The sequence below is a fragment of the Mesoplodon mirus genome (assembly GCF_964341445.2).
Source record: "Mesoplodon mirus genome assembly, chromosome: 1".
Taxonomy (NCBI): domain Eukaryota; kingdom Metazoa; phylum Chordata; class Mammalia; order Artiodactyla; family Ziphiidae; genus Mesoplodon; species Mesoplodon mirus.
In genome coordinates this window covers 222839552-222864290 of record NC_138976.1, presented here as the reverse complement: position 1 = coordinate 222864290, position 24739 = coordinate 222839552, and the positions used below count along the sequence as shown (strand labels likewise).

Sequence of the window (24739 nt, the reverse complement as noted above, 5' to 3'; positions counted from 1 at the left end):
CTGCCATGACTACGAATCATGCACCGTATTAGGAATTTTATACATATTTTATTTAATCCTCACGACAATCTTGCAAGTTAGATATAATTATTCTTAATGTGTAAATGAAGAAATTAAGAGGTTGTTAGTGAGACTCAAATGGCCTCATTCCCAAATCCACCTTCCATCTGTAATGCCATACTTTCTCCTATCATGCTGATATATTAGTTTGCTGAGCTGATCTACTCTTGTTAGGCATTTGGGGTTATTTCTGATTTCTTGAGGTGCTAATAATATCCCATAAAAATTATTTTGTAAGCATAATCATCCTGGATCCCCACGTAGCTCAGTTTCTACAGAGCCACATAGCACTGCCCAAAAGTAATTTTAAAAATGAATACCAATATTCATTCTGTCTCTCAAAGAAAAATCACAGGGGATCCAATTCAAAACTCATAGCAATACTTCCCACATCTCCTTCCTTCATTCCCCAGTTCTCTCACACTCTATAACTGCTGCAGAGGCAATTACAGTCTGAACCCCCCAAACTCCCTACAAGCCCAAGCCCTGCAGCTCTTCTATCTCCATATGCCTCCCCGTTGGCTCTTTATTTTATAGATCAAAGCAGCTTCTTGGGTCGATCCTTTCCCTGGCCCTGGCCATTCTGGTCCAGCTTCTCTATATTCATTCTAATAATCCAACCCCAAAGGAAAGAAGTCTCATTTTGTGGGAGTTGGAAATATGGACTTTGCAGAAACAAACAGAAGAAATCTGGGAACACTCACACATGAATACATTTTATTCACGTATTTGTAAGTTAAGGTTTTAGGGTTTTTTTTTTTTTCATTTTAGGATTCCCCATCCCCCCAACTCCACCCCCTGTGCATGAATTATAGTCTCCAAAGTGAGATTCATGGGTCACTGAATAGATCTGTAACAGTGAATAGTTTTAATGAAGAAGTATTCCTACTAATTAAAAAGATACATCCTATGATTATAACGAAGTTGACTTGTCATAAGGCTTATAAAAAATACATTTTTACTTTATTTGCCTTTTTAGGTGGTCAATGTATTTTATGATTACAGCTAAAGTTTATTATAAAATTCTGATTACTTTATAATAACTAGTAAACCTCTATATGTTAAATGCAATAGTATACAAAATACAAGTAGCCCCAAACTTCCCTGTTTTCTCTTCTCTAACGGCCTAAAGAAGAAAAGAGATTTAGACTCTGGTAATGGCCCCTTCAGCTGCTAGGTATTCCCCTAAGAGGCTTTCTTTTGGTTTTGGCCAGCCCTCAAGTTCTTATCTCTGATCAGTCACTGATCTTGGGACTGGTTTGGGGTTATCTCTGAAGAAAATTGTGAAGTAACCAAAGCTTTTGTTTGGCATGCCCCAGATGGCTTTGGCATCTACTTCCTATCTCTGGTACTTTTTTCCCAGGTCCCCCTATCAACTTTTCCTTTGGAATCATATCAATCATTTACATATTAGTAGAACTTTAACCCTGTATATTCCCCTTCTCCGGGATGTTTGCTTGCTATTCCTTATCTCTGATTGTGAACACAAAGGTTTGTTTCCCGTCCTGGAGTTTTAATCACTAACGAGTTAATAGAGAAAAGGTTGGGGGAGAGAGGCTGCCCGAGTGTCTTCTCTTGAGGTTGTACAGACGGTCCCGACTTAGGGTGATTCAACTTAGTGAATTTTCGGCTTTATGATGGTGCAAAAATGATAGACATTCTGCAGAAACCATATTAAAAATTGTAAATTTGGGTTTTTTTTTTCAGGCTAGCTGTGTGCAGTAGGATATTCTTTTATGATGCTGGGCAACCAGCAAGCCACAGTTCCCAGTCAGCCACGCGATCATGAGGATACACAACGAATACACTCACAACCTTCTGTACCCAGACAACCATTTTGTTTTTCACGTTCAGTCTAGTATTCAATAAATTACATGAGATAGTCAACACTTTATTATAAAGTAGGCTTTGTGTTAGATGATTTTGCCCAACTGTAGGCTCATGGAAGTGTTCTGAGCACGTTTAAGGTAGACTGGGCTAAGCTAGGATGTTTGGTACGTTAGGTGTATTAAATGCATTTTCAACATGTTATTTTCAACTTAAGATGGGTGTATCAAGACGTAACCCCATCAGAAGTTGAGGAAAATCTGTATTTTATAAGTATATATATTCTCAGTTTATGAATATGGCCAGCTCTCAACTTACTGTTTTTATGTAACTCCAAGTTTTGAGGTCAAGTGCACTTCTGTGTCCACACCCCAGTCTTGCATGGGTTCACCCACGCAAACATGAGGAAGGACAGATAAGTGGTAAAACGTGGAATTTACTAGTTAGGGAAAGAAATACATGCTATTCATTAGGAATAAATTACTAAACTCACTTTCTATGCCATTCTTATCTCTTCTTTTTACAATGCATCTCTGGTGTCAGACTAAACCTAGAGCTTTTTTTGTTTTCTTTTCCTTTTTCTTTTTTTCCCCAGTTTGACAAATGGACAGACTCTCAAAGGAGAAGAATCCTGACAGGGCTGTTAGAACGCTGCTCCCTGTCACAGCAAAAGTTCTGCTGTCGAAAGCTTCAGGAAAAAATTCCAGCAGAAGCTCTGGATTTTACTACCAAGCTTCCAAGGGTGTTATCTTTATATATCTTTTCTTTCCTGGATCCCCGAAGCCTTTGTCGTTGTGCACAGGTAAAGACAAAGAAGCAGTGTATGGCATCTTGTAAAGACAGCCTAGAAAACGCTGAAACTTGAGAGAAAAAACAGCACGTACACAAAACCAAGAAGTAGATGAGATGCTCAGTATGACTAGTCTGTACAGTTTGAATTAACCCTCATCTCCTTTGTGTCTGACTCTGCACTTAGTGCTCAAGAGCGGGAAAAAGTGTAAGACACTACTAAGTGTCCACAAAATAGTATTAACTAGCTGGGGAAATACACATGTATGTAATTGTTCAGCAGGACAGTCTTATATTGCACAGCACAGAACTACAGTAAAATCCTAAACTGTAGAGTGCAGGCCATTCATAAATAGAAAAGCTTAAAATAAGGTGCTAATGCAATAATTACAAAAGAATATGAGACAAAAAGTCTTCAGAGTAGGCAGATGTGCTCACAGGGGTGAGGTTGGGAAAGGATCTGACCATTATTTTCTTGCAAGTAATTCCATGGTGTATTAAAGTATATTATTTAAGATAGAAAACTGATAGTCATTTTGTTGATTCTTTTCATAGCCTAGTAAGACCAGAAATTACCTGTTACTTTGCATTCACATATGTGTAACATGGTAACTTTAGTTTTTAAGATTAAGAAAATGAATGCAGTAAGATATATGAATTATTCAGTGAATGGTGTTGAGACAATTGGGCAGCTATCTGGAAAAAAATTCTAGAAGGATAAAAGATTGATATGAAATTAAAGGAAACCATTAAAGTACTCGAAGGAGGGAATTCCCTGGCGGTCCAGTGATTAGGACTCTGCACTTTCACTGCCGAGGGCCCGGGTTCCATCCCTGGTCAGGGAACTAAGATCCTGCAAGCCAAAAATGTACTCAAAGGAAACATAGGGAAGGAGGCCTTTGTGAGTATTCTATAATATTCAGGGCCTCGAAAGAAAATATATGACTGAAAATCTTTATTTATTTTATATATTTTGTATATATATTATATATGTTTGATAAATAAGAATAAAGAAAACAGATTTTAAGTTGTGACTATAAAAATTAAAATTTTCTCCATGGAAAAGAACACTATAAATAAATCCAAAGAGTAAACAAGAGGGAATTCCCTGGCGGTCCAGTGGCTAAGACTCTATACTTTCACTGCCGAGGGCCCAGGGTTCAGTTCCTGGTCAGGGTTCAGTTGCTGCAAGCCGTATGGTACTGCCAAAAAAAAAAAAAAAAAAAAAGTACACAGGGAGAAAAACATATGGCCAGCAAGGAGCTCATTTCCTTATTTTTTAAAGAACTACTATAAATCTACATTCAGAAAAAAAAAAACCCAGCAGAAAAATGAGCTAAGGAAGTGAACAAGTAGTTTACAGAAAGAAAAGCAGGTATTTCTAAAATATGTAAAACGTTTAGCCTCATTATCATACCATCTTTCATGACTCAGATGGATTGAGTCATTTTTTTTAATGATACTATTTTATATTGGTGGAGGTGTGGGGAAACAAGCACTTTCATATATTGTTGGTAGATAAATTGATGCAACCATGACGGAGAACAATTTGTAGTATTCAGTTTTTAAATAAAGATTCCCTTTGCCCCAGCAGTTCCACTTCTTGGAATTTGTCTGATGGGCATACTTCAACACATGCAAAAATTACGTCTGTGTAAGAATATTGCAGCAGGGCCTCCCTGGTGGCGCAGTGGTTGAGAGTCCGCCTGCCGATGCAGGGGATACGGGTTCGTGCCCTGGTCTGGGAGGACCCCATATGCCGCGGAGCGGCTGGGCCCATGAGCCATGGCCGCTGAGCCTGTGCGTCCAGAGCCTGTGCTCCGCAACGGGGGAGGCCACAACAGTGAGAGGCCCGCGTACAGCAAAAAAAAAAAAAAAAAAAAAAAAAAAAAGAATATTGCAGCATAGTTTGTAGTAGCAAAATGTTGGAAAACAATGGAAGTGTCTGCTAATAGGGGACCGGTTGCAACCATCTCCACAATATATCAGTGAAAAAAGCAAAAGTGCAGAGTTGTCCTACCATTTTGGAAAGAAAAAATAAGAGTATATCCATATCTGTTAATATTCTGGAATGACACACAAGAAGCTGGTAACAATGGTTACATCCAGGGAGGGAAATGAGTGGCTAAATGACAGGTATGAGAGAGACTTCTTTTTTACCTTGTGCCCCTTGGTGTCTTTGAATTTAGTATTAATGTACACATATTACTTATTCCAAAAATGAAACAATTTTTTAAAAAAGCATAGCGGGGGCTTCCCTCGTGGCGCAGTGGTTGAGAGTCTGCCTGCTGATGCAGGGGACACGGGTTCGTGCCCCGGTCTGGGAAGATCCCACATGCCGCGGAGCGGCTGGGCCCATGAGCCATGGCCGCTGAGCGCCTGCGCGTCCAGAGCCTGTGCTCCGCAACGGGAGAGGCCACAACAATGAGAGGCCCGCGTACCGCAAAAAAAAAAAAAAAAAAAAAAACAAGCAAAGCGGGACTTCCCTGGTGGTGCAGTGGTTAAGACTCCGTGCTCCCAATGCAGTGGGCCCAGGTTCGATTTCCGGTCAGGCAACTAGATCCCACATGCATGCCACAACTAAGGAGCCCACCTGCCACAACTAAGACCCGGCACAACCAAATAAGAAAATAAATAAATAAATATTTAAAAAGAAAAAGAAAAAAAAGCATAGCATTTTTTAAATATTTATTTATTTATTTATTTATTTATTTTTGGCTGTGTTGGGTCTTCGTTGCTGCGCCCGGGCTTTCTCTAGTTGCAGCGAGCAGGGGCTACTGTTCATTGTGGTGCACGGGCTTCTCATTGCAGTGGCTTTTCTTTGTTGCAGAGCACGGGCTCTAGGCATGTGGACTTCAGTGGTTGTGGCTCGCAGGCTCTAGAGCGCAGGCTCAGTGGTTGTGGCACACAGGCTTTGTTGCTCCACAGCACGTGGGATCTTCCCGGTCCAGAGCTTGAACCCGTGTCCCTTGCATTGGCAGGCAGATTGTTAACAACTGCGCCATCAGGAAAGTCCCCAACATAGCATTTTAAGTGCCCGATAATAGGAGAGTATCATACAGTCATATGATGAATTACTATGCAGCCATTAGAAAACATGTTTTGAAAGAACAGAGATGCTTATTATGTGTAAAATGAAGAAAGCATGATTTTAAATTGTATACAGAGTTTCCCAGTTTTGTTTCGTATATGCCTAGGAGACAGATGGCAAGGAAAAGAACTCTCCCAAGCTGTTAATAATGGTCATCTCTGATTGATGGGGTTATGGGTATTGTTTTCCTTCAAGCTTCTCAGAATTTTCCAAGTGTTTCACAATGAGAATGTTATCATTCCAGGGAGATGTTATTTTAAATTAACTAATCCTCTCATCTATGTGCACCATATGTCAGTCTTGCAAGATTTCAGCATCGTATTTTATTCCCAGAACTGACTGTGAGGCGGTTGTTCTTCAGCTAGATTTAAAGTAAACAGTAAAGTCATTGCACCAAAATGAGCTTTGAGCTGTTTAAAAATATGGTGGGGGGTGCTTTATAGTTTTTTGTTTTGTTAACTTTTTTTTTTTTTTGGCTGCATTGGGTCTTCGTTGCTGCACGCAGGCTTTCTTTAGTTGCAGTGAGTGGGGGCTACTCTTTGTTGCGGTGCACAGGCTTCTCATTGCCGTGGCTTCTCTTGTTGCGGAGCACAGGCTCTAGGCGCGCAGGCTTCAGTAGTTGTGGCACGTGGGCTCAGTAGTTGTGGCTCGCTGGCTCTAGAGCGTGGGCTCAGCAGTTGTGGCACACGGGTTTCGTTGCTCCTGGCATGTGGGATCTTCCCGGACCAGGGATCAAATCTGTATCCCCTGCACTGGCAGGCGGATTCTTAACCACTGTGCCACCAGGGAAGTCCCTATCTTATAGTTTTGAAAGCTCTTACCAACCCTTCTCCTCATTCCTGTTTAGTTTAAAAAACAAAAAACAACACAAAGAAAACTTTATTTACCCCGGTGGAGGGACCCCCAACTTAAATACCCAGGTCTAAACCAGATCTAAGGTTCCTCTTTTCAGAGGAAAAGAGTGAGAATTGAGCAACTTTTCTCCCCATCCCCTCCTTCCCAAACCTCACCTCTCGATTGAATTGAGTTAACTAACCATACGGAGATTAAGGGCTGTGTAGTTTCATGTCTGGTTGAACAAAGTAGATGTGATTTCTGTTTCTGCCCGCAGGGCTCTATCAGATCCTCTAAGCTTTTTCCTCCTTCCAGCTCCTGAACTTGTCATTACTTCTAATTGTGCCCTCTCCGGCATGCCTCTCTCCTGCACGTCTCATCTTCAGTGCATAAAACAATCCTAGACATGATAGGACGGAAGGAGGGAGGAAGAGAGGGATAGGTAAATGGATGGGGATGGGTAGCAAGTTCCATTATAGAGTGTTCTGCTTATTTGGGGGGCACTCAAACATTATTCATTATTTAGTTAATCTTGAAAAAGAGGCCAGTTTTCCAAGGATGAAATTTGAGTTTGAAGGTTAGCTCTCATCTTTGCAACTCTTGATAAGAGACATAGAATGCCTAGTCTCAACTTTATTTATGGACTTGACTCTAGTTTCTAACAAAACTTACTCAAAACCTGGAGTAAATTATTGTAAGTACTACTACACATAATAGGGTCACCTCCACTATTTGCTGGATGTGTAGGATTGACACTAAAGCTATGGAAATGGAATGTATAGAACAAATACTTAATGCTCTATTGAAACTTAAAGGCTATTTAGGACACTCCAAGATAGTATTAGCAATGGTGTTCCCTTTATAACATTTATATTTAGTTAAATCATAAGAATGGAGGGAAAAAAGGAAGCATATGATGAAAAGAATAAGCAATGTGCCAACCGGAGTTTCTGTAACTTTCATATAACTTTCATATGGAGACCTTCAGGAACCTTTAGGAAGTTCCAAAGTCTATCTGAGCCTCAGTTTCCTCATTTGCAATATGAGAATAATAATTATACTTCCCTCCTTAGGTTGCTATGAGAATGGTTAATAGGTGCTCAATAAACATTAGTTGACTCTGATTCTAAGTCTGAATTAACATTAAAAAAATCCTTCTGCCTGGCTAGGCAGCACTTCAGGCAGTAGGTAACTAAGCTGTGATCTGGAGGAAAGGGACAGCTCAAAACCTAGAAAAAGTGAGCATGTAAACTGAATAGTTTTTTTTTTTTTTAATTTGTGTTGTTTTTCCAGGTGAGCTGGCATTGGAAGAACTTAACTGAACTGGATCAGCTCTGGATGCTCAAATGTTTACGGTTTAATTGGTACATCAATTTCTCTCCAACTCCCTTTGAGCAGGGTATATGGAAGAAACACTATATTCAAATGGTGAAAGAACTCCATGTTACCAAGCCCAAGGTAAATCTGGGGAAAGAAGCAACAAAATTACAAACATCCACTATGTAGGAATTCTAGAACTAAGACTAAATGATCAATCTTGAAGTTGGGGAAGGCAGTTGACTCAAAGGAAATATACTGTTGATGTGACTTTAAAATTCTCCTTTTCTGAGAACTTGATGGCGCTTTTCAAGGTATCCATGTGAGTTGAGAACTGTCACCGGACACTGCCAAACCACAGTTCCACCCAGGTTAGGACTGGGAGCTCCTCACTCTTCAGATTCCTGGATTACTGTGTCTCTGGTGCCTATACCACAGAGTTCTGACACTGGGATTCTGGGGGAGTGTGCAGTCCTTATTACCTATGGGTCATCACACTTTACGTAACTGATCCAAATTTTCTATGATTCTACCAGACGAACTGAAGTTTATTTTTGTATCATTTATAAAGAAGAGTTTTGCAATAAATTAGTAATTAGGGAAGGGCATAATGGGTATGTTAAAGTTTTTTTACCCTAGAAACTAGCAATGTAATTTACATACAATCATAGAAAGTAAATAATGTGAGCATAATATTTTCTAGTGGTTTTGCATGCATTATAACCAATGTTTATGTTCATTCTTGTAGTCACAGTTAATTAGGTAACTTATGGGAAATTTTTATGAGCTTTTTCTTTATGGCATGATCTAATATATACTTACAGAGTTATGCATTGTTTTGTACAGTAGATGAGTTCCTGAAAAATTATGTGTAAATTTAAAAAGTTTAATGATTTTTAAAACCACAGGGGTTTTCTGTAAAAAAGCTGCAGTGAATCCTTTTCAAATTGAAGAATCCGTTTGAAATATGAATAGTCAGCTCCTGAGCTGACTATTTAGTGTGCTCATTTAGGTTTCGTTCTATTGTTTGCTCAAAGAAGAAGCCATCTACATTTAATAGAGTAATAAACTATGCATAATTAATATTGTTATAATTGCAATGATAAAACTAGTCTTTCTGAGTTCAATAATTGGTGTTCTCCATGAGGATTTCTTTAAAAAAGAAATTTTTAAACTGAACTGGTAGACAAGTTATTTTAAAAATTACAATAGCTATGACTTTTTTTATCAAAAGACTTTTCTTTCTTTTTTAAAAATTTATTTATTTTTATTTTTGGCTGCGTTGGGTCTTTGTTGCTGCGCGCGGGCTTTCTCTAGTTGCCACGAGCGGGGGCTACTCTTCATTGCCGTGCGTGGACTTCTCATTGCGGTGGCTTCTCTTGTTGCGGAGCACGGGCTCCAGGCGCACAGACTTCAGTAGTTGCGGCATGCAGGCTCAGTAGTTGGTGGCTCGCGGACTATAGAGCGCAGGCTCAGTAGTTGTGGCGCACAGACTTAGTTGCTCTGCGGCATGTGGGATCTTCCTGGACCAGGGCTCAAACCCGTGTCCCTACATTGGCAGGTGGATTCTTAACCACTGCGCCACCAGGGAAGTCCCCATGAGGCTTTTCTTGACTCTCGTTCTCAGTTGTAGGCAGGAAATGGCATTCAATGGCTGAAGCATGGGCTGGTCTGAGGCAGAGGAGAGAAAAGTAATTAACCAACTTGTAGAATGAAAAAAGTTTTTTGGTTTTTTTTTGCGGTACGCGGGCCTCTCGCTGTCGCGGCTTCTCCCGTTTCGGAGCACAGGCTCCGGACGCGCGGGCTCAGCGGCCATGGCTCACAGGCCCAGCCGCTTCGCGGCATGTGGGATCTTCCCCGACCGGGGCACGAACCCGTGTCCCCTGCATCAACAGGGGGGGCTCTCAAGCACTGCGCCACCAGGGAAGCCCCTGAAGAAAGGTTTTGAGTATTATATATAATACTGACTTTAATGCTTCGTCTTCAGCAATAACTCTTTCTCCACAAAATATTTATGCATAACTATATTTTAAAATAATGAATAGTTCTGATGCAAGAAAATTGCCACATCTTTGCTTAGTATTAAATTTCTGTAGGTAGTACTTTTTAATATACCAATTTTAATACCAATTCTACATAAACTCTTTCAGAAAATAGAGGAAGAGGGAACACTGCCCAACTCATAACCTTTGTACCAAAACTAGATAAAGACTTTAAAAGAAAACAAAACAAAACCACAGACCAATACCCCTCATGAACACAGACACAAAAATCCTTTAAAAATATTGGCAAATTAAATCCAGTAATATATAAAAAAGAATAATAAATGATGACCAAGTGGGATGTATCCAAGGAGAATAAAGTTGGCATAATATTCAAAAATCAATCCATGTAATTCACAGAATAAAAGAGAAAAGATGTATGGTCATTTCAATATATGCAAACAAAAGCATTCAAAATTTTTTCAACATTCACAATTTTAAAAATTCTCAAAAAGACTTTGGGTAAAGGGAACAAGATTTTTGTTTACTTAACAGAAAAGTCATCAGTTTTTCTTTATTACCTATTCTGTTAATGGGTCAAATATTGTGTACTTTTCAGAATTAATGATGCTTATTTATATATAGTTACTAGCATGCACGCCTAAATTTTCTCCCCTGAAATTGCTTTTTATTATCATGTATTATTTATTCTCAATAGTGTTAAACAAGACTTCTTCCAGCAAAAACAGACAGATTTCATTCAATATGAACTCAGAGAAATGAAATGAATGTCCATTTTATTTACTTTATTTTATTTTATTTTTTTGTCCGCGCTGTGTGGCTTGGGATTTTAGTTGCCTGACCAGGAATCGAACCCGAGCCCTAGGCAGTGAAAGCGCAGAGTCCTAGCCACTGCACCATCAGGGAATTCCCTGAATGTCCATTTAAAATGAGATCTGCACAAAATATTGAATACTAAACCAGTAATGAGCTATCAGTTATATAAATGTAAAATGTCTTCTTACTCTGTTAATTGCAATCACTCACTAAATGAATAAATATTTATTAAATACATAACAGTATTTAACCCTGCTTTCTGGAAGCCTAGTCTAGTGGCCCAGGACACAGACAAGCAAATAATAACAACATTGAATACTAAGTGCTATCTGGTAATAGAAATATATACAAAGAACAGTTGAAACAAGGATAAGAAATTAACTGACTCTGCTTGGAGGGACTGGGGAATTTTTTAATTTTCACAAACAAGTCAAGCAAACCAATTTACTGAGCAAAGCTTCCCTAATCTCTTAAAGAACAAAAAGTAAACCTTTAATGGCTTCTCAGCATACCACTACCACTTCCCTTAGGCTACAACCACATAAAAACCTTATGAATTTTATACACAAAAAATAGACTTTCATTTTGGGCAATTAAAGCAGAAGTATTCTTTGCGAACGGCTGAAGTTTTGATAACTGATAAAATCTATGAAGTCCACCCCTACATAATCGAAATTGTCTCTGTGTTTTAGGTATACTTAGGGCTGGGGTACTTTTTTTTTAGAATGTGTATATTTTTATGAATAAATTAACTGCAGTTGTGGAAAACTGTACAATGATATTGTAGGAGAGGGGACAGTTCAGGATAGAGAGGTTCAGTGTGTGGACTTGAAGCAGGATAGTCCTGGATTCAAATTCTGACCCCGGGTCAATACTTAGGTAGTAGTAATGAGCAAATTAATTAGTTTATCCTATTTCAGTTTCCTCTTCTGTGAAATGGGAGTAGTTACAATTACCTTTTAGAGTTATTGTGAAGGTTAAATAAAGTAACACATGAACACTTCTGAGACAGTGCCTGGCACATAGCAAGTAGTCCTGGGTTGGTGGCTGCTATAATCATTGTCACCATTGTCATCATTGCCATCATGGTGATGATGGTGTTCTTTGTTTTACTTCTGTTATTATTATAGTATTTTGAGAACAGAAATAATTAATTTTCTTCTTCTAGACACCTCCAAAAGATGGGTTTGTGATCACTGATGTTCAACCAGTTACAAGCAGTTCTCCAGAGGAAAAGCCGTCCGCTTCATCAGCTTTCCGGTCCTCTTCCTCTTTGAGAAAGAAGAACCACCCAGGGGAGAAAGAACTCCCACCCTGGCGATCCTCTGACAAACATCCAACTGATATCATTCGCTTCAATTACCTGGACAACTGTGACCCCATTGAGCAAAGCTGGCAAGGGTGAGAGTCATGCCCTTCTCCACTTCTTTTGCTTTTAGAAACAATCTACTGGCACTTCAGTCTATGAAAAGATGAAAACAGAACTTACTGTGAAATACAAATGCTTTTCACTACGTAGAAGCAAAAAGTAATTGAAAAGTAAATGAACCATTATTGGTAAATTTGCCCGGTTCTTTAGGATTTGTTTGCATTTTGTAGCTGTAATGCTTTCCTTACAGCTTCTTTTAATATTTTAATACCTCAGATTCCAATCCAGTACCATAAAGTTCATTCTAGTCTTTTCCTTTTCCACAGTTGTATCTCCCTTCTGTGACAGAGGGAGGGATATACAAATATGTACATCTCCATATACATATCTCCATATATATATACATATATAATTTTGATTATATATTATATGTACATATATAATTTTATATAAAATGTATTATATATAGTACATACACAGAGTATATATCTACTTAACAAATTCTGAAAGTAATTTCAGAATTGCTAACTAATATCATTATCGAAACAAATCTACTAACTAGAATTCAATATTTGTTTCTGTTTTTTTTTTGCCTTTAGCCTGGGTATATACACATACTACTGTGTTCAAAAGTCATGTGGGTTCTTTTCTTTAAATATCCCCTTCCCCATGTGAGTATGTTATGTGATTCTAGAGTTAAAACTATGTAAAACTATACAAAAAGCATACAGAAGGTGGACTCAGAGAATCACCCCTCCATCTCCTCCACTCTACCGCACATTCATCTTTTCCACCCCATTCCCACTTACAAATCCCATGCGTTTCTGGTTTATCTCCCAGTGTTGCTTTTTGCACAACGTTGCAAAATATGCCATTTTTCAACTCTCTGATCGGCAAAAACTTTAGAGTTTGACAGTATATTCTGTTGGTGAGGCTGTGGGCAAGCAGGCAGCCTCATACACTGCTGGAGGGAACATACATCAGCTCAAACCTTGTGGAGAAAAATTGTATAGCATCCAGCAAAAAAAATCTGTATTTATTTTGACCCAGCAATCCCACTTCTAGGAATCAACCTTGAAAATACCAAAAGTACTCCAGCACAAGGATATTTATTGCAGTATTGTTTATGATTTTGAAATACTGGAAATAACTTAAGTGCCCATAAATAGGAGAGTGTTTGTTGAATAAACTATCTATGGTCCATTCACACAATGGAGTAATAGGCAACTGTAAAAATGAATGAGGAAGATCTCTATGAAAGGGTAAGGAGTGATTTCCAGGGTACATAGTTAAGTGAGAAAAGCAAATTGCAAAAGAGTGTCTCTAGTATCCTACACATAATGTAGAAAGAAAAGAGAGTAAGAAAATATACATCTGTAGGTACATATGTATCTGTTCAATTGTTAACACACACACACACGCACGCACACAGGATAAACAAGAAATTAAGGAAACAAAATTTGAAAATGTTTTAATACATTTTTCATAGTTTCAGGTTCTATTTCAACAGATTAACATCAAGGCAGCATAAGATAGTGACAGTGTACAGGCTCAGGGGCCATACTGCATGGGTTCAAATCCAGACTCCCACACTTCTAGCTGTGTGACCCTGGGGAGTCCCTTAACTTCTCTGTGCCTGTTTCCACCTCTGTAAAATGGCAATAGTAGTAATACCTGAGTCATAGGATCACTGTGAGGATTAATATATGTAGCATGCTTATAATAGTGCCTGGCACATAGTAAGTAAGCATTTTTTTTTAGTACGATGGCTTCTAAAAGGATATTATTTGGCTAAAAAAGGAAAGGTAATCCCAGAAGGCTTGATGAATTAGGGACATTCAAATTACATTGGGGTCCTTTGGAGGTGAGATGAGAGTGGTATCCCTAATTAAGCAAGAATTGAGCTCTTTTGTTTTGTTTTTTGCGGTATGCAGGCCTCTCACTGTTGTGGCCTCTACCGTCGCGGAGCACAGGCTCCGGACGCGCAGGCTCAGCGGCCATGACTCACAGGCCCAGCCGCTCCGCGGCATGTGGGATCTTCCCGGACCGGGGCACGAACCCATGTCCCCTGCATCGGCAGGTGGACTCTCAACCACTGCGCCACCAGGGGAGCCCCAAGAATTGAGCTCTTTGAGAGCACAGACTATGCCTTACTCATCTCTGTTACCACTGGCTGTCATTGCAATACTCATTGAATGGTTGATTTCAAAGGAAGTATAGCCTTTTGATTCATGAACTTCACATTCATCTAGTTGTATCAGAAAAAGTCTAAATAGTTTGCTGATAATTTAGAAAGTTCGAGGTGGGTGGCAGGGAGACAAGGTACAAAACAGAGTTTGAAAGAAATACTACTGTTTACATCTAAATGGGTGGAGGAGAAAGATACATATATACACATTCATATTTTTATATACATACAGTATCTCTGGAATAAACACAAGAAACTTATACTACCATTTGCCCTCAAGGAGAATGGTAAGTTGGAGACAAGGATGGATAGGAAAGTTTCACTGTATATCCTTTTGAACTCTTGAATTTGGAATCACTGTGAATGTATTAACTGTGTATTGGTCAGTGTACCCCTGAAGATAGTGTCTAAGTTTGTATGCGGCCCTTAGTCTGGACTAGGTTGGTAAATTAGAGAGAGGCAAATTTAGTTACCTAGGCATATGAATGGTACATTAACCTGAGAAAAACCAATAGTCTCCTGAGTTTTCTGTGAGACTCAAATACTATTTGTGAAAGGCAATAATTACATTAAATGTACTTAACACTCCAATTAAAAGGCAGAGATTATCAGAATGGGTAAAAAAGGCAAGAACCAACTATATGCTTTTTTACAAGAGTTACACCTTAAATACTAAGGTACAGTTAGGCTTAAAAATAAAGCGATAGAAAAAGATGTACCATACAAAGAGGAAGCATAAGAAGGCTAGAATGACCGTTAATATCTGTTAAAATAGACATAAAGACACAGTATTCCCAAACAAAAAGAGGGACATTTCATAATGATACAGGGATCTATAAACTAAACAGAAAGACATAACTGTTGCAAATGCATATGTACGTAATTACAAAGCCTAAAAGTACAGAAAGCAAACACTGAAAGATTTTAAAAGATAAACATACAATTCCACAAACATTTTTTTTCAAGTGCATGTGCTACATTCACCAAAATAGACCAGATGCTTGAACTCTTCCAAGAGTCAGTGCCATAGGGGGAAAAAAGAGGTGGGGGGAAATGTTCTAGATATAAGAGACATAACAAACCAATGCAGTTGGAATCTAGGCGGGATCTGGTTCAAAAAAGAAAGATTATAATGGGCACTTGGGATAATTGCAGGAAGTTAATATGGACCATATATTAAAATGACATTAAAGAATTACTGCTCATTTTCTAAGGTATGATGGCACTAGTGTGGTTAGGTAGGCAAATGTCTTTATCTTAGGAGATGAGTGAAGTATTTGGGGATGAAGTGTCTGCAATTTACATTTTTATGGCCCAGGGGAGGGGAAAATATATATACACATGCACAGAGATGAAGCAAAAATAGCAAAATGTTATCAGTTGTTGAATCTAGTTGGAGAGTATATGGGTAATCACTTTACTGTTCTTTCAACTATTCTGTATGTTTGAAATTTCTTAATTAAAAGCTGGTGGAGGGCTTCCCTGGTGGCGCAGTGGTTGAGAGTCCGCCTGCCGATGCAGGGAACACGGTTTCGTGCCCCGGTCCAGGAAGATCCCACATGCCGCGGAGCGGCTGGGCCCGTGAGCCATGGCCGCTGAGCCTGCGCATCCAGAGCCTGTGCTCCGCAACAGGAGGGGCCACAACAGTGAGAGGCCCGCGTACCGCAAAAAAAAAAAAAAAAAAAAAAAAAAGCTGGTGGAAATTTTTGAAAATTAAGTATCAGGAAATATTTGGGCAAAACTGGTCTTTTTTTGTTTTGTTTTTTTGGCCGCGCAGCTTGAGGGATCTTAGTTCTCCGACCAGGGATTGAACCTGGGCCCCCTGCAATGGAGGTATGGAGTCTTAACCACTGGACCGCCAGGGAAGTCCCAATAAAACTTTTTATAATGAAAATTCAAATATATGCAAAAGTAAAGAGAATACAGCCTCTTATAACCACCATCCAGCATTAACAGTTTTCAACACATGACCTGTCTGGTTTTATTCATTTCTCACCCACTCTGCTGTTCCCCCTGGTTACCTTGGAGACAAATCCAAATGTCATATTATTTCATTCATACATATTTCAAGGCCTCTCCTTAAAAGATAGACTCTGTCTAAAAATCATAAGATGATACCATATCACTTCTAAGTCAGTGAATGATGCCTTAATATAATCAATCAAGTATCAAGTCAGTTTTCAGGTTTCCTTGAATGTCTCATAAGGGTTTGATATTTTTAAACAGTTGATTTGTTTAATCAGGTCCCAAATAAGGTCTACATATTACATTTGGTCCATGTGTCACTTAAGTTTTTTTGGGTTTTTTGATCCATAGGTTTCTTCTCTGCCCTCCTTTTTTTCCCCTTGCAATTTGTTTGTTATAGAAATCAGGTCATTTATCCTACAGACCTTCTCACCTTCTGGTTTTTGGGGACTGTACTCCCAGCATGTTCCTCTGTCTCCTGTACAAGTACCAGTCGTCAGATCTGGAGGCCTGAGTATATAATGCTCAGGTACTTCCATCATGAGGCACATGGTTTCTGTTTGTCTCTCTTTTTGTGATGTTAGTGGCCATTGACGATCATTGCCTTGGTCCATTATTTTAGGCAAACTTTTTCCGGAAAGGGCTGAACAGCAAATACATTAGGCTTTGCAGGATATACCTCTGTCATAACTGCTCAACTCCAACACTGCAGCCTGAAAATCTCCATTGACCATATGTAAAAAGTAAGCATGACTGTGTTTCAGTAAAACTTTATTTACAAAAACAGGCATGGGTCTGCATGGCCTCTGGGCTGTAGTTTGTGGATCCCTACTTTGTCCTATTATATACAATAGTTTTAGAAAACAAATATTAGTATTAATACAAACAATAAGATTACTAAAAACAGTTTAAGATTTCTTTATCTGTGTTTTTGTCCTTAGGATATATTCTACTCAGACTATTCAGACAAATTACTATGTTAAAGTCCCACGAAGTAATTCCCTTGTGTGGGGTAATGCCACCAACTGGAGAGATAAGATCATTTGTTTCATTTTGTTTTTAGATTTTTAGGAATTTTCTTCCTTCATTTTATTTTATAATTTTGATGTGGTTCCAAAGTCAGATACACAAAACAAAGTGTATTTGGAGAAGTCTAGCTTCTGTTCCGACCCCTCCATACTGTTCCCTGTTCCTGACTGGACCACAAAGGAATCCTGCTGATAGGTAACTATTTTTCAAAATGTCGTGGTGCAGTCCTTCCATTTAAAAATATATAAACAAGGGGTTCCCTGGTGGCGCAGTGGTTGAGAGTCTGCCTGCCGATGCAGGGGACACTGGCTCATGCCCCGGTCCAGGAAGATCCCACATGCCGCGGAGTGGCTGGGACCGTGAGCCATGGCCGCTGAGCCTGCGCGTCCGGAGCCTGTGCTCCGCAATGGGAGAGGCCACAACAGTGAGAGGCCCGCGTACCGCAAAAAAAAAAAAAAAAAAAAATTATATATATATATATATATATATATATAAACAAATACACACACACATACCTTTCTGAAAGAAATAGTGTCACACAGTACATACCACTTTATCCCCCTTTCTTTTTTCATGTAACAGTATATCCTGGAGATCACTCCACAGTTATATAAAGAAATATTCTGCCTTCCTTTTTACAATTCACAGTCCTCCATTGTGTGGATATGTCAGAGTTTATTGCACCCATTCTCTATTGATAGATATTTGGCTTGTTTCCAGTTGAGTGAAGACAATCTTTTAAACCACAGGTACAACAAAATCAAATGGACAAACAGCTATGCCAACCACCAAAGCTTTAAAATGATATTTATAATTTTTCCAATGCTTTCCAATTTACAGAAGAAGGAAAAGACACGAAATGACCCCAGATTTCAACCGACAGTCACGTGATAAGAAAAATAAATCACAGGACAGATCTAAACTAAGAAAAGCACAGTCACTGGTAAGTATTTCTTACAAAAGATTCCCCAACATAATGTTAAAGATAATTGCTGGATCTCTAATCCTATTCGCAAGATTGAATTTGTTTTTTTGTTTGTTTGTTTGTTTTAACTTTTTAAATTTAAAATTTATTTATTTATTTATTTATTTTATTTATTTGGCTGTGTCGGGTGTAAGTTGCAACATGCAGGGTCTTTGTTGCGGCCTGCAGCATCTTTCGTTGCAGCGTGTGGGCTCAGAAGTTGCTGCGCATAGGCTTAGTTGCCCTGGGGCACGTGGGATCTTAGCTCCCCAACCAGGGATCGAACCCGCATCCCAGGCATTGGAAGGCGAATTCTTAACCACTGGACCACCAGGGAAGTCCCTGAATTTTTTTTTTTTTTAATCAGAATCATCAAGTGGTGGTTTAAATCCTAGTCTCTGGCACTGACTGACTAGCTGTGTGACCTTGAAGATGCCCTTTATTTTATCTCTCTGAGCCTCTGTTTTCCCACCTGTTTAAAAAAAAAGAGAGAGAAAAGCTTGGATGAACTGATGCGTATGAATCTGCTTTGAAAACTGTACAGTATAAAGGGAGCATTATTATCATTGGTTCTTTCTTCTTCTGTGAGTCCTTTGGGGTGGGGGGAGGAGAGCCTATAGAAATTTCTCTATAGAAATTACTTATCTGTAGAGTGAAGGTTCCACTAATCTAAGAAAAAGGCATGATTTCCATAGCTTTCCTACCACCAATGGAACATGATTATAAAACTGCATTTCAAATAACTTCAGAAAAAATGAATTAAGAACTTTTCTTTCCCTAATTAAAAAGTAGCTAATTGACTACCTAATAAAAGTCAGTGATTATGACTAGGGAGCATTATTATTTCATAGCAGACTTTCCCAAATTGTGGTTCTGTACCCCCAATAGATTCCTTTCAGCACACATGAGAATCTTTGGAGCAAAGTTGAAGGGAATAAGGGTGGAATAAACAGTTTCTATTAGTAGTAAAGATTTAGAAGAAGGCTGCGGATACACACTCAAGGAAAATTAATATAAAATGGGTGTCAATTGGGAGAGGAATAAGTGTGTACTCGTGAATAAATTACTTTTATAGTTCTCCTTTAAAAGCTCAATTACTTTCTGTTTAAATGCATTTTCAAGTGTTATGTTCCAAAAAGAGAGATGAGCTTTTTAAGACAGGGTAGTCTGTATTCTGAGAAGCCAGTTTTGTTGGACTGGATGAGGCTTATCACAGACGTATGTACAGATGCCCAAGGGAATGGGGAAGCTTAAAATAGAGCAGTAAAATTGGCAGTGAAAACCATTAATTGAGAAAAATAACTTTATGAGGCTTATCACCCAAGCCATTCAGGCATGCTTCTGCCTAGTTCCCTGGCCCCTCCTAGGCCAGAAGTAGAAGAGATATCTGGGGGAGAACAGGGAATTTGAAGGAAGATAAAAGTTGGTGATGTATGCTTACAAATTATCAGCACAATCGAAGCTTTCTCTGGCTTAATAAAAACCAAACAAAAATCAAAGCCTAAACAGAAACCTTTCCTCTGGGTTTTTGATGTTTACCATCTGGCACACACTAGCTGGGCTTGCTTAAGTGAAAATAGTCATTATAAATTAACAACTTCAAAAGTTGTGCTAATTAAAGCTGAAAGGGAAGCCAGGGCAAATTAAACAATGATGGAGAACCATTAAGCTATTAATAAGTGAAGTGTACAATTGTATCGATCTACTTGTATTGTTTCTGTAAATATGCTAATTAGAATCACTATTTCTGGGGACTTCCCTGCTGGTCCAGTAGTTAAGGCTCCGCACTAACTCTGCAGGGGGCGCGGATTCGATCCCTGGTCGGGGAACTAAGATCCCACATGCCTCATGGCGAGGCCAAAAAAAAAAAAGAAAAAAAAGGTTAAAAAAAAAAAAGAGAGAGAATCCCTGTTTCTGCTTAGGAGTTCTGAGGAGCACAAGGCATAATTAAACCCTCCAAAAGTGAGCTAGGATTTTTGACTCTGTAATGATGTCTGCGATAAGCCTGCTGTTTGGACCACAGGCTGCAGGTGGCTAAAGCCCCCTCCCCCTGAGGTGCCAGTTTGCCCCACTGCCCACCACATCCCTCAGAGGAAAAGAACAACCTCCTAGATGAGGCAAGGTGATTGTGAAAATGAAGAAGTAGTGGCAGTGGGGTCTGAGAGGAGAGGAAATGGGTATTGAGGAAATTCAATTAAGGGACATAAGAAAAGTAGGGAGTAAATAAAACTCCGACAAGTGCAGCTTGTCTCTTGTAGAGAGAGTGTGGTAGACACAGCCTGGGTGTGATTGCAGTGGAGAAAATCCCGTATTCATTAGATAGAAAATCCTTGCATCATTTAGACAGGTTTATCTAGGAAGATTCAGGAGGAACTTGAAACAGGTGACTAGGCAGACTTAGGGGAACACGTTATAAAGCCAGGATGAGAAGGACAGATCACCAAAGCCAGGAAGGACCTGAGGCCTGAACACTGGAGTATTCCTTGCCCCTCTAAGTGGCAAAGGGGTATGTGATACTTGGAGAAGTTAAAGCTTTGTGAAATGGAGGGGTTGGGGACTTCCCTGGTGGCACAGTGGTTAAAAATCCGCCTGCCAATGCAGGGGACACGGGTTCCAGCCCTGGTCCGGGAAGATCCCACATGCCGCGGAGCAACTAAGCCCTTGCCCCACAACTACTGAGCCTGCGCTCTAGAGCCCACGAGCCACAACTACTGAAGCCCGTGGGCCTAGAGCCCGTGCTCCGCAACAAGAGAAGCCCCCCACTAGCCACAACTAGAGAAAGCCCATGTGCAGCAATGAAGACCCAATGCAGCCAAAAATAAATAAATAAATGTTTTAAATGGAAGGGTTGGAAGGAAAAAAAAAGCATGGATGTAAAGTACAAAGAATATTCCTTAGGTCATCTCTCCAGGACGTGGCTGTCAGGCCACTGAGACATTTTCACTTTTTGTCTGTCATTACTTAGAGCCTTCAAATATGAGAGTTCTCCCCCATATCAGAAACATTCTCAAGGAAACAGTTTCAAATCCACGTATATTGCTGTGAGTTGGTGATGTTTTCTATTATCATTAGGTTTGAGTTCTCAAAGCCTGCCCCTCACAAGGGTACCTGATTTCCCTTTTAATTCTAGCACTGCCTCATCATAGCTGCTTCATTGAACCACCTTTTAGTGTGAATCACTGATAGAAGATGGGAATAAAGCCTAGATCCGATCACTAATGCTTTGTCATTTTGAAGCTGGTTTATTAAAATTATATAAATATCAGGAAATGCCCATTACCATTAGTTATTATAACAAAATTCCATACAGAACAAAGCAATGAAAAAATATAAACACCACAGGACAGCCGGGTACCATCTTAAACTTCAGAGATTTTCCCATCTTGTGAAAAGACGTGAAAAAAAATTTTTTTTAAATCTTAACAGCTGACCCTACGATTCTTCTTTGGGAAGGGGAAGGAGGGAGCTGTCTCCTTGGGGGAAAGCCGCTGAGGGGCTTGTAGGGAGGGATGACACCTCGAGGGCTTGCATGCTGCAGGCACCTGGGCTCCAGAGGAGGAACGACTGCCGAGGCTGGAGATTAGAGGAAGACCTTGTTGCTTCTGCTCCTGCAAGGGGAGTGGAGGGGGAGCAGAGAGAGGGGAGGAGAGAGGTAAGACCAGGAAAGAGAAGCCAGCCTGATGGAGAGAAGCTGAGACAGGGAAGGGGGAGAGGGGCCAGGTTAGTGCTGGATAGTAACCCATCCATTCCCAGCAAATTTATTCCCTATTACTGGGATGTATACCCCGCCTTCCATCTCTCTAGTAAATTCTGCTCAATTTACACATGGAAGCAAGGTCTCAAAGGTCTAGAAACCGGGGACTTTCCTGGTCGTCTAGTGGTTAGGACTCCACACTTCCACTGCTGGGGGCACGGGTTCGATATCCCTGGTCGGGGAACTAGGATTCCGCATGCCGTGTGGCACGACCATAAGAAAAGGGGGGGGGGGCGGGTGGGCAAGAATGGAAACGGGAAGAAGTTAGGAGAGTTGCTGGTAGCCCAGACCAGCATGTTAGCGGTGGTACTGGTGAGGAATGATCATATTCTGCACTGTGGTAGATTGGCTGTGGCCTGTGAAGAAAAGAGAAATAAAGGATGACTTCACTTTCTAATATTAGAAAGAAAAAAACGAAGCCTAGAAACCTAGAAAGCCCTTCAGGACAATTCACAAAAACCAAGGGGGTGAGCTTTGGTCTTCCCAGGGCCTGGAATTGGGACCCCAGAGACCCCAGCTGATAGCTTGTTTCTCGTCTGTTTTTGTTTTTATTTTTCTTTTTTCTACCAAGTTAAGTATAAAAACAACTACCTTTTTGTCTCACACTCAACCTTTTCTTGGAGGTTAGAAGTCCTCACTTTCTAGGTTCTGATCTGGCCAAGAATTTCAAAAAGCTTGCTATTCACAGCATTCAGCTAAATACAAGTAACAAAAGCTTCTAATTGCCGGCTTACTGTTAATTGCTTTAGATAAGACCGTATCTTTTCCTGAGCTTTGCTAGCTCCAGCCTCTGCAGTTACCTTCTTGACCTCTTTCCAGGATAACTTGATTCTTAGTGTCTGGATAGTTTTGGGGGGTTTTTTAGGCATATTTTACAAAACATTTAATTCACCCATTTCAAGTGTGCAATTCAATAATTTTTAGTGAAATTAGCAAGTTGTGTATCCATCAACATAAATCAGTTTTTTGGGTTTTTTTTTGCGGTATGCGGGCCTCTTACTGTTGTGGCCTCTCCCGTTGCGGAGCACAGGCTCCGGACGCGCAGGCTCAGTGGCCATGGCTCACGGGCCTAGCTGCTCCGCGGCATGTGGGATCTTCCCGGACCGGGGCACAAACCCGTGTCCCCTGCATCGGCAGGCGGACCCTCAGCCACTGCGCCACCAGGGAAGCCCTAAATCAGTTTTAAAACATGTCATTTTAAAACCCCAATAAGATCCCTTATGCCTATTTACTCTTTTTTTTAAAACATATTTATTGGTGTATAATTGCTTTACAATGCTGTGTTAGTTTCTGCTGTATAACAAAGTGAATCAGCTATATGTATACACATATCCCCATATCCCCTCCCTCTTGCATCTCCCTCCCACCCTCCCTATCCCACCCCTCTAGGTGGTCACAAAGCACCAAGTTGATCTCCTTGTGCTATGCGGCTGCTTCCCACTAGTTATCTGTTTTACGTTTGGTAGTGTATATATGTCCATGCCACTCTCTCACTTTGTCACAGCTTACCCTTCTCCCTCCCTGTGTCCTCAAGTCCATTCTCTACATCTGCGTCTTTACTCCTATCCTGCCCCTAGGTTCATCAGAACCACTTTTTTTTTTTTTTTTTTTAGATTCCATATATATGTGTTAGCATATGGTATTTGTTTTTCTCTTTCTGACTTACTTTACTCTGTATGACAGACTCTAGGTCCATCCACCTCACTACAAATAACTCAGTTTCATTTCTTTTTATGGCTGTAATGATGGAGTAATATTCCATTGTATATATGTGCCACATCTTCTTTATCCATTCATCTGTCGATGGACACTTAGGTTGCTTCCATGTCCTGGCCATTGTAAATAGAGCTGCAATGAGCATTGTGGTACATGACTCTTTTTGAATTATGGTTTTCTCAGGGTATATGCCCAGTAGTGGGATTGCTGTGTCATATGATAGTTCTATTTTTAGTTTTTTAAGGGACCTCCATACTGTTCTCCATAGTGGCTGTATCAATTTACATTCCCACCAACAGTGCAAGAGGGTTCCCTTTTCTCCACACTCTCTCCAGCATTTATTGTTTGTAGATTTTTTGATGATGGTCATTCTGACCAGTGTGAGGTGATACATCATTGTAGTTTTGATGTGTATTTCTCTAATCACATAATGATTAGTGATGTTGAGCATCCTTTCATGTGTTTGTTGGCAGTCTATATATCTTCTTTGGAGAAATGTCTGTTTAGGTCTTCTGTCCATTTTTGGATTGGGTTGTCTGTTTTTCTGATATTGAACTGCATGAGCTGTTTGTATATTTTGGAGATCAATCCTTTGTCCATTGCTTTGTTTGCAAATATTTTCTCCCATTCTGAAGGTTGTCTTTTCGTCTTGTTTATGGTTTCCTTTGCTGTGGAAAAGCTTTTAAGTTTCATTAGGTCCCATTTGTTTATTTTTATTTTCATTTCCATTTCTCTGGGAGGTGGGTCAAAAAGGATCTTGTTGTGATTTTTGTCATAGAGTGTTCTGCCTGTGTTTTCCTCTAAGAGTTTTATAGTGTCTGGCCTTACATTTAGGTCTTTAATCCGTTTTGAGTTTATTTTTGTATATGGTGTTAGGGAGTGTTCTAGTTTCATTCTTTTACATGTAGCTGTCCAGTTTTCCCAGCACCACTTATTGAACAGGCTGTCTTTTCTCCACTGTATATTCTTGCCTCCTTTATCAAAGATAAGGTGACCATATGTGCGTGGGTTTATCTC

The 24739-nt window shown here is 39.8% G+C and overlaps 1 protein-coding gene across 2 annotated transcripts in view; it reads left to right on the top strand.

Moving 5' to 3' along the window:
- The window catches only part of FBXO16 (F-box protein 16), a 53730-nt gene that overhangs the window by 16812 nt on the left and 12179 nt on the right, over nt 1–24739 (top strand). The window contains exons 4-7 of one of the 2 annotated variants that reach the window (XM_082607468.1): nt 2483–2689; nt 7895–8059; nt 11906–12138; nt 18129–18231. In XM_082607468.1, coding sequence (XP_082463594.1) covers nt 2483–2689; nt 7895–8059; nt 11906–12138; nt 18129–18231 — 708 coding nt within the window. The remainder of the gene's footprint in view (nt 1–2482; nt 2690–7894; nt 8060–11905; nt 12139–18128; nt 18232–24739) is intronic. The other variant, XM_082607469.1, reaches the window with a different exon arrangement.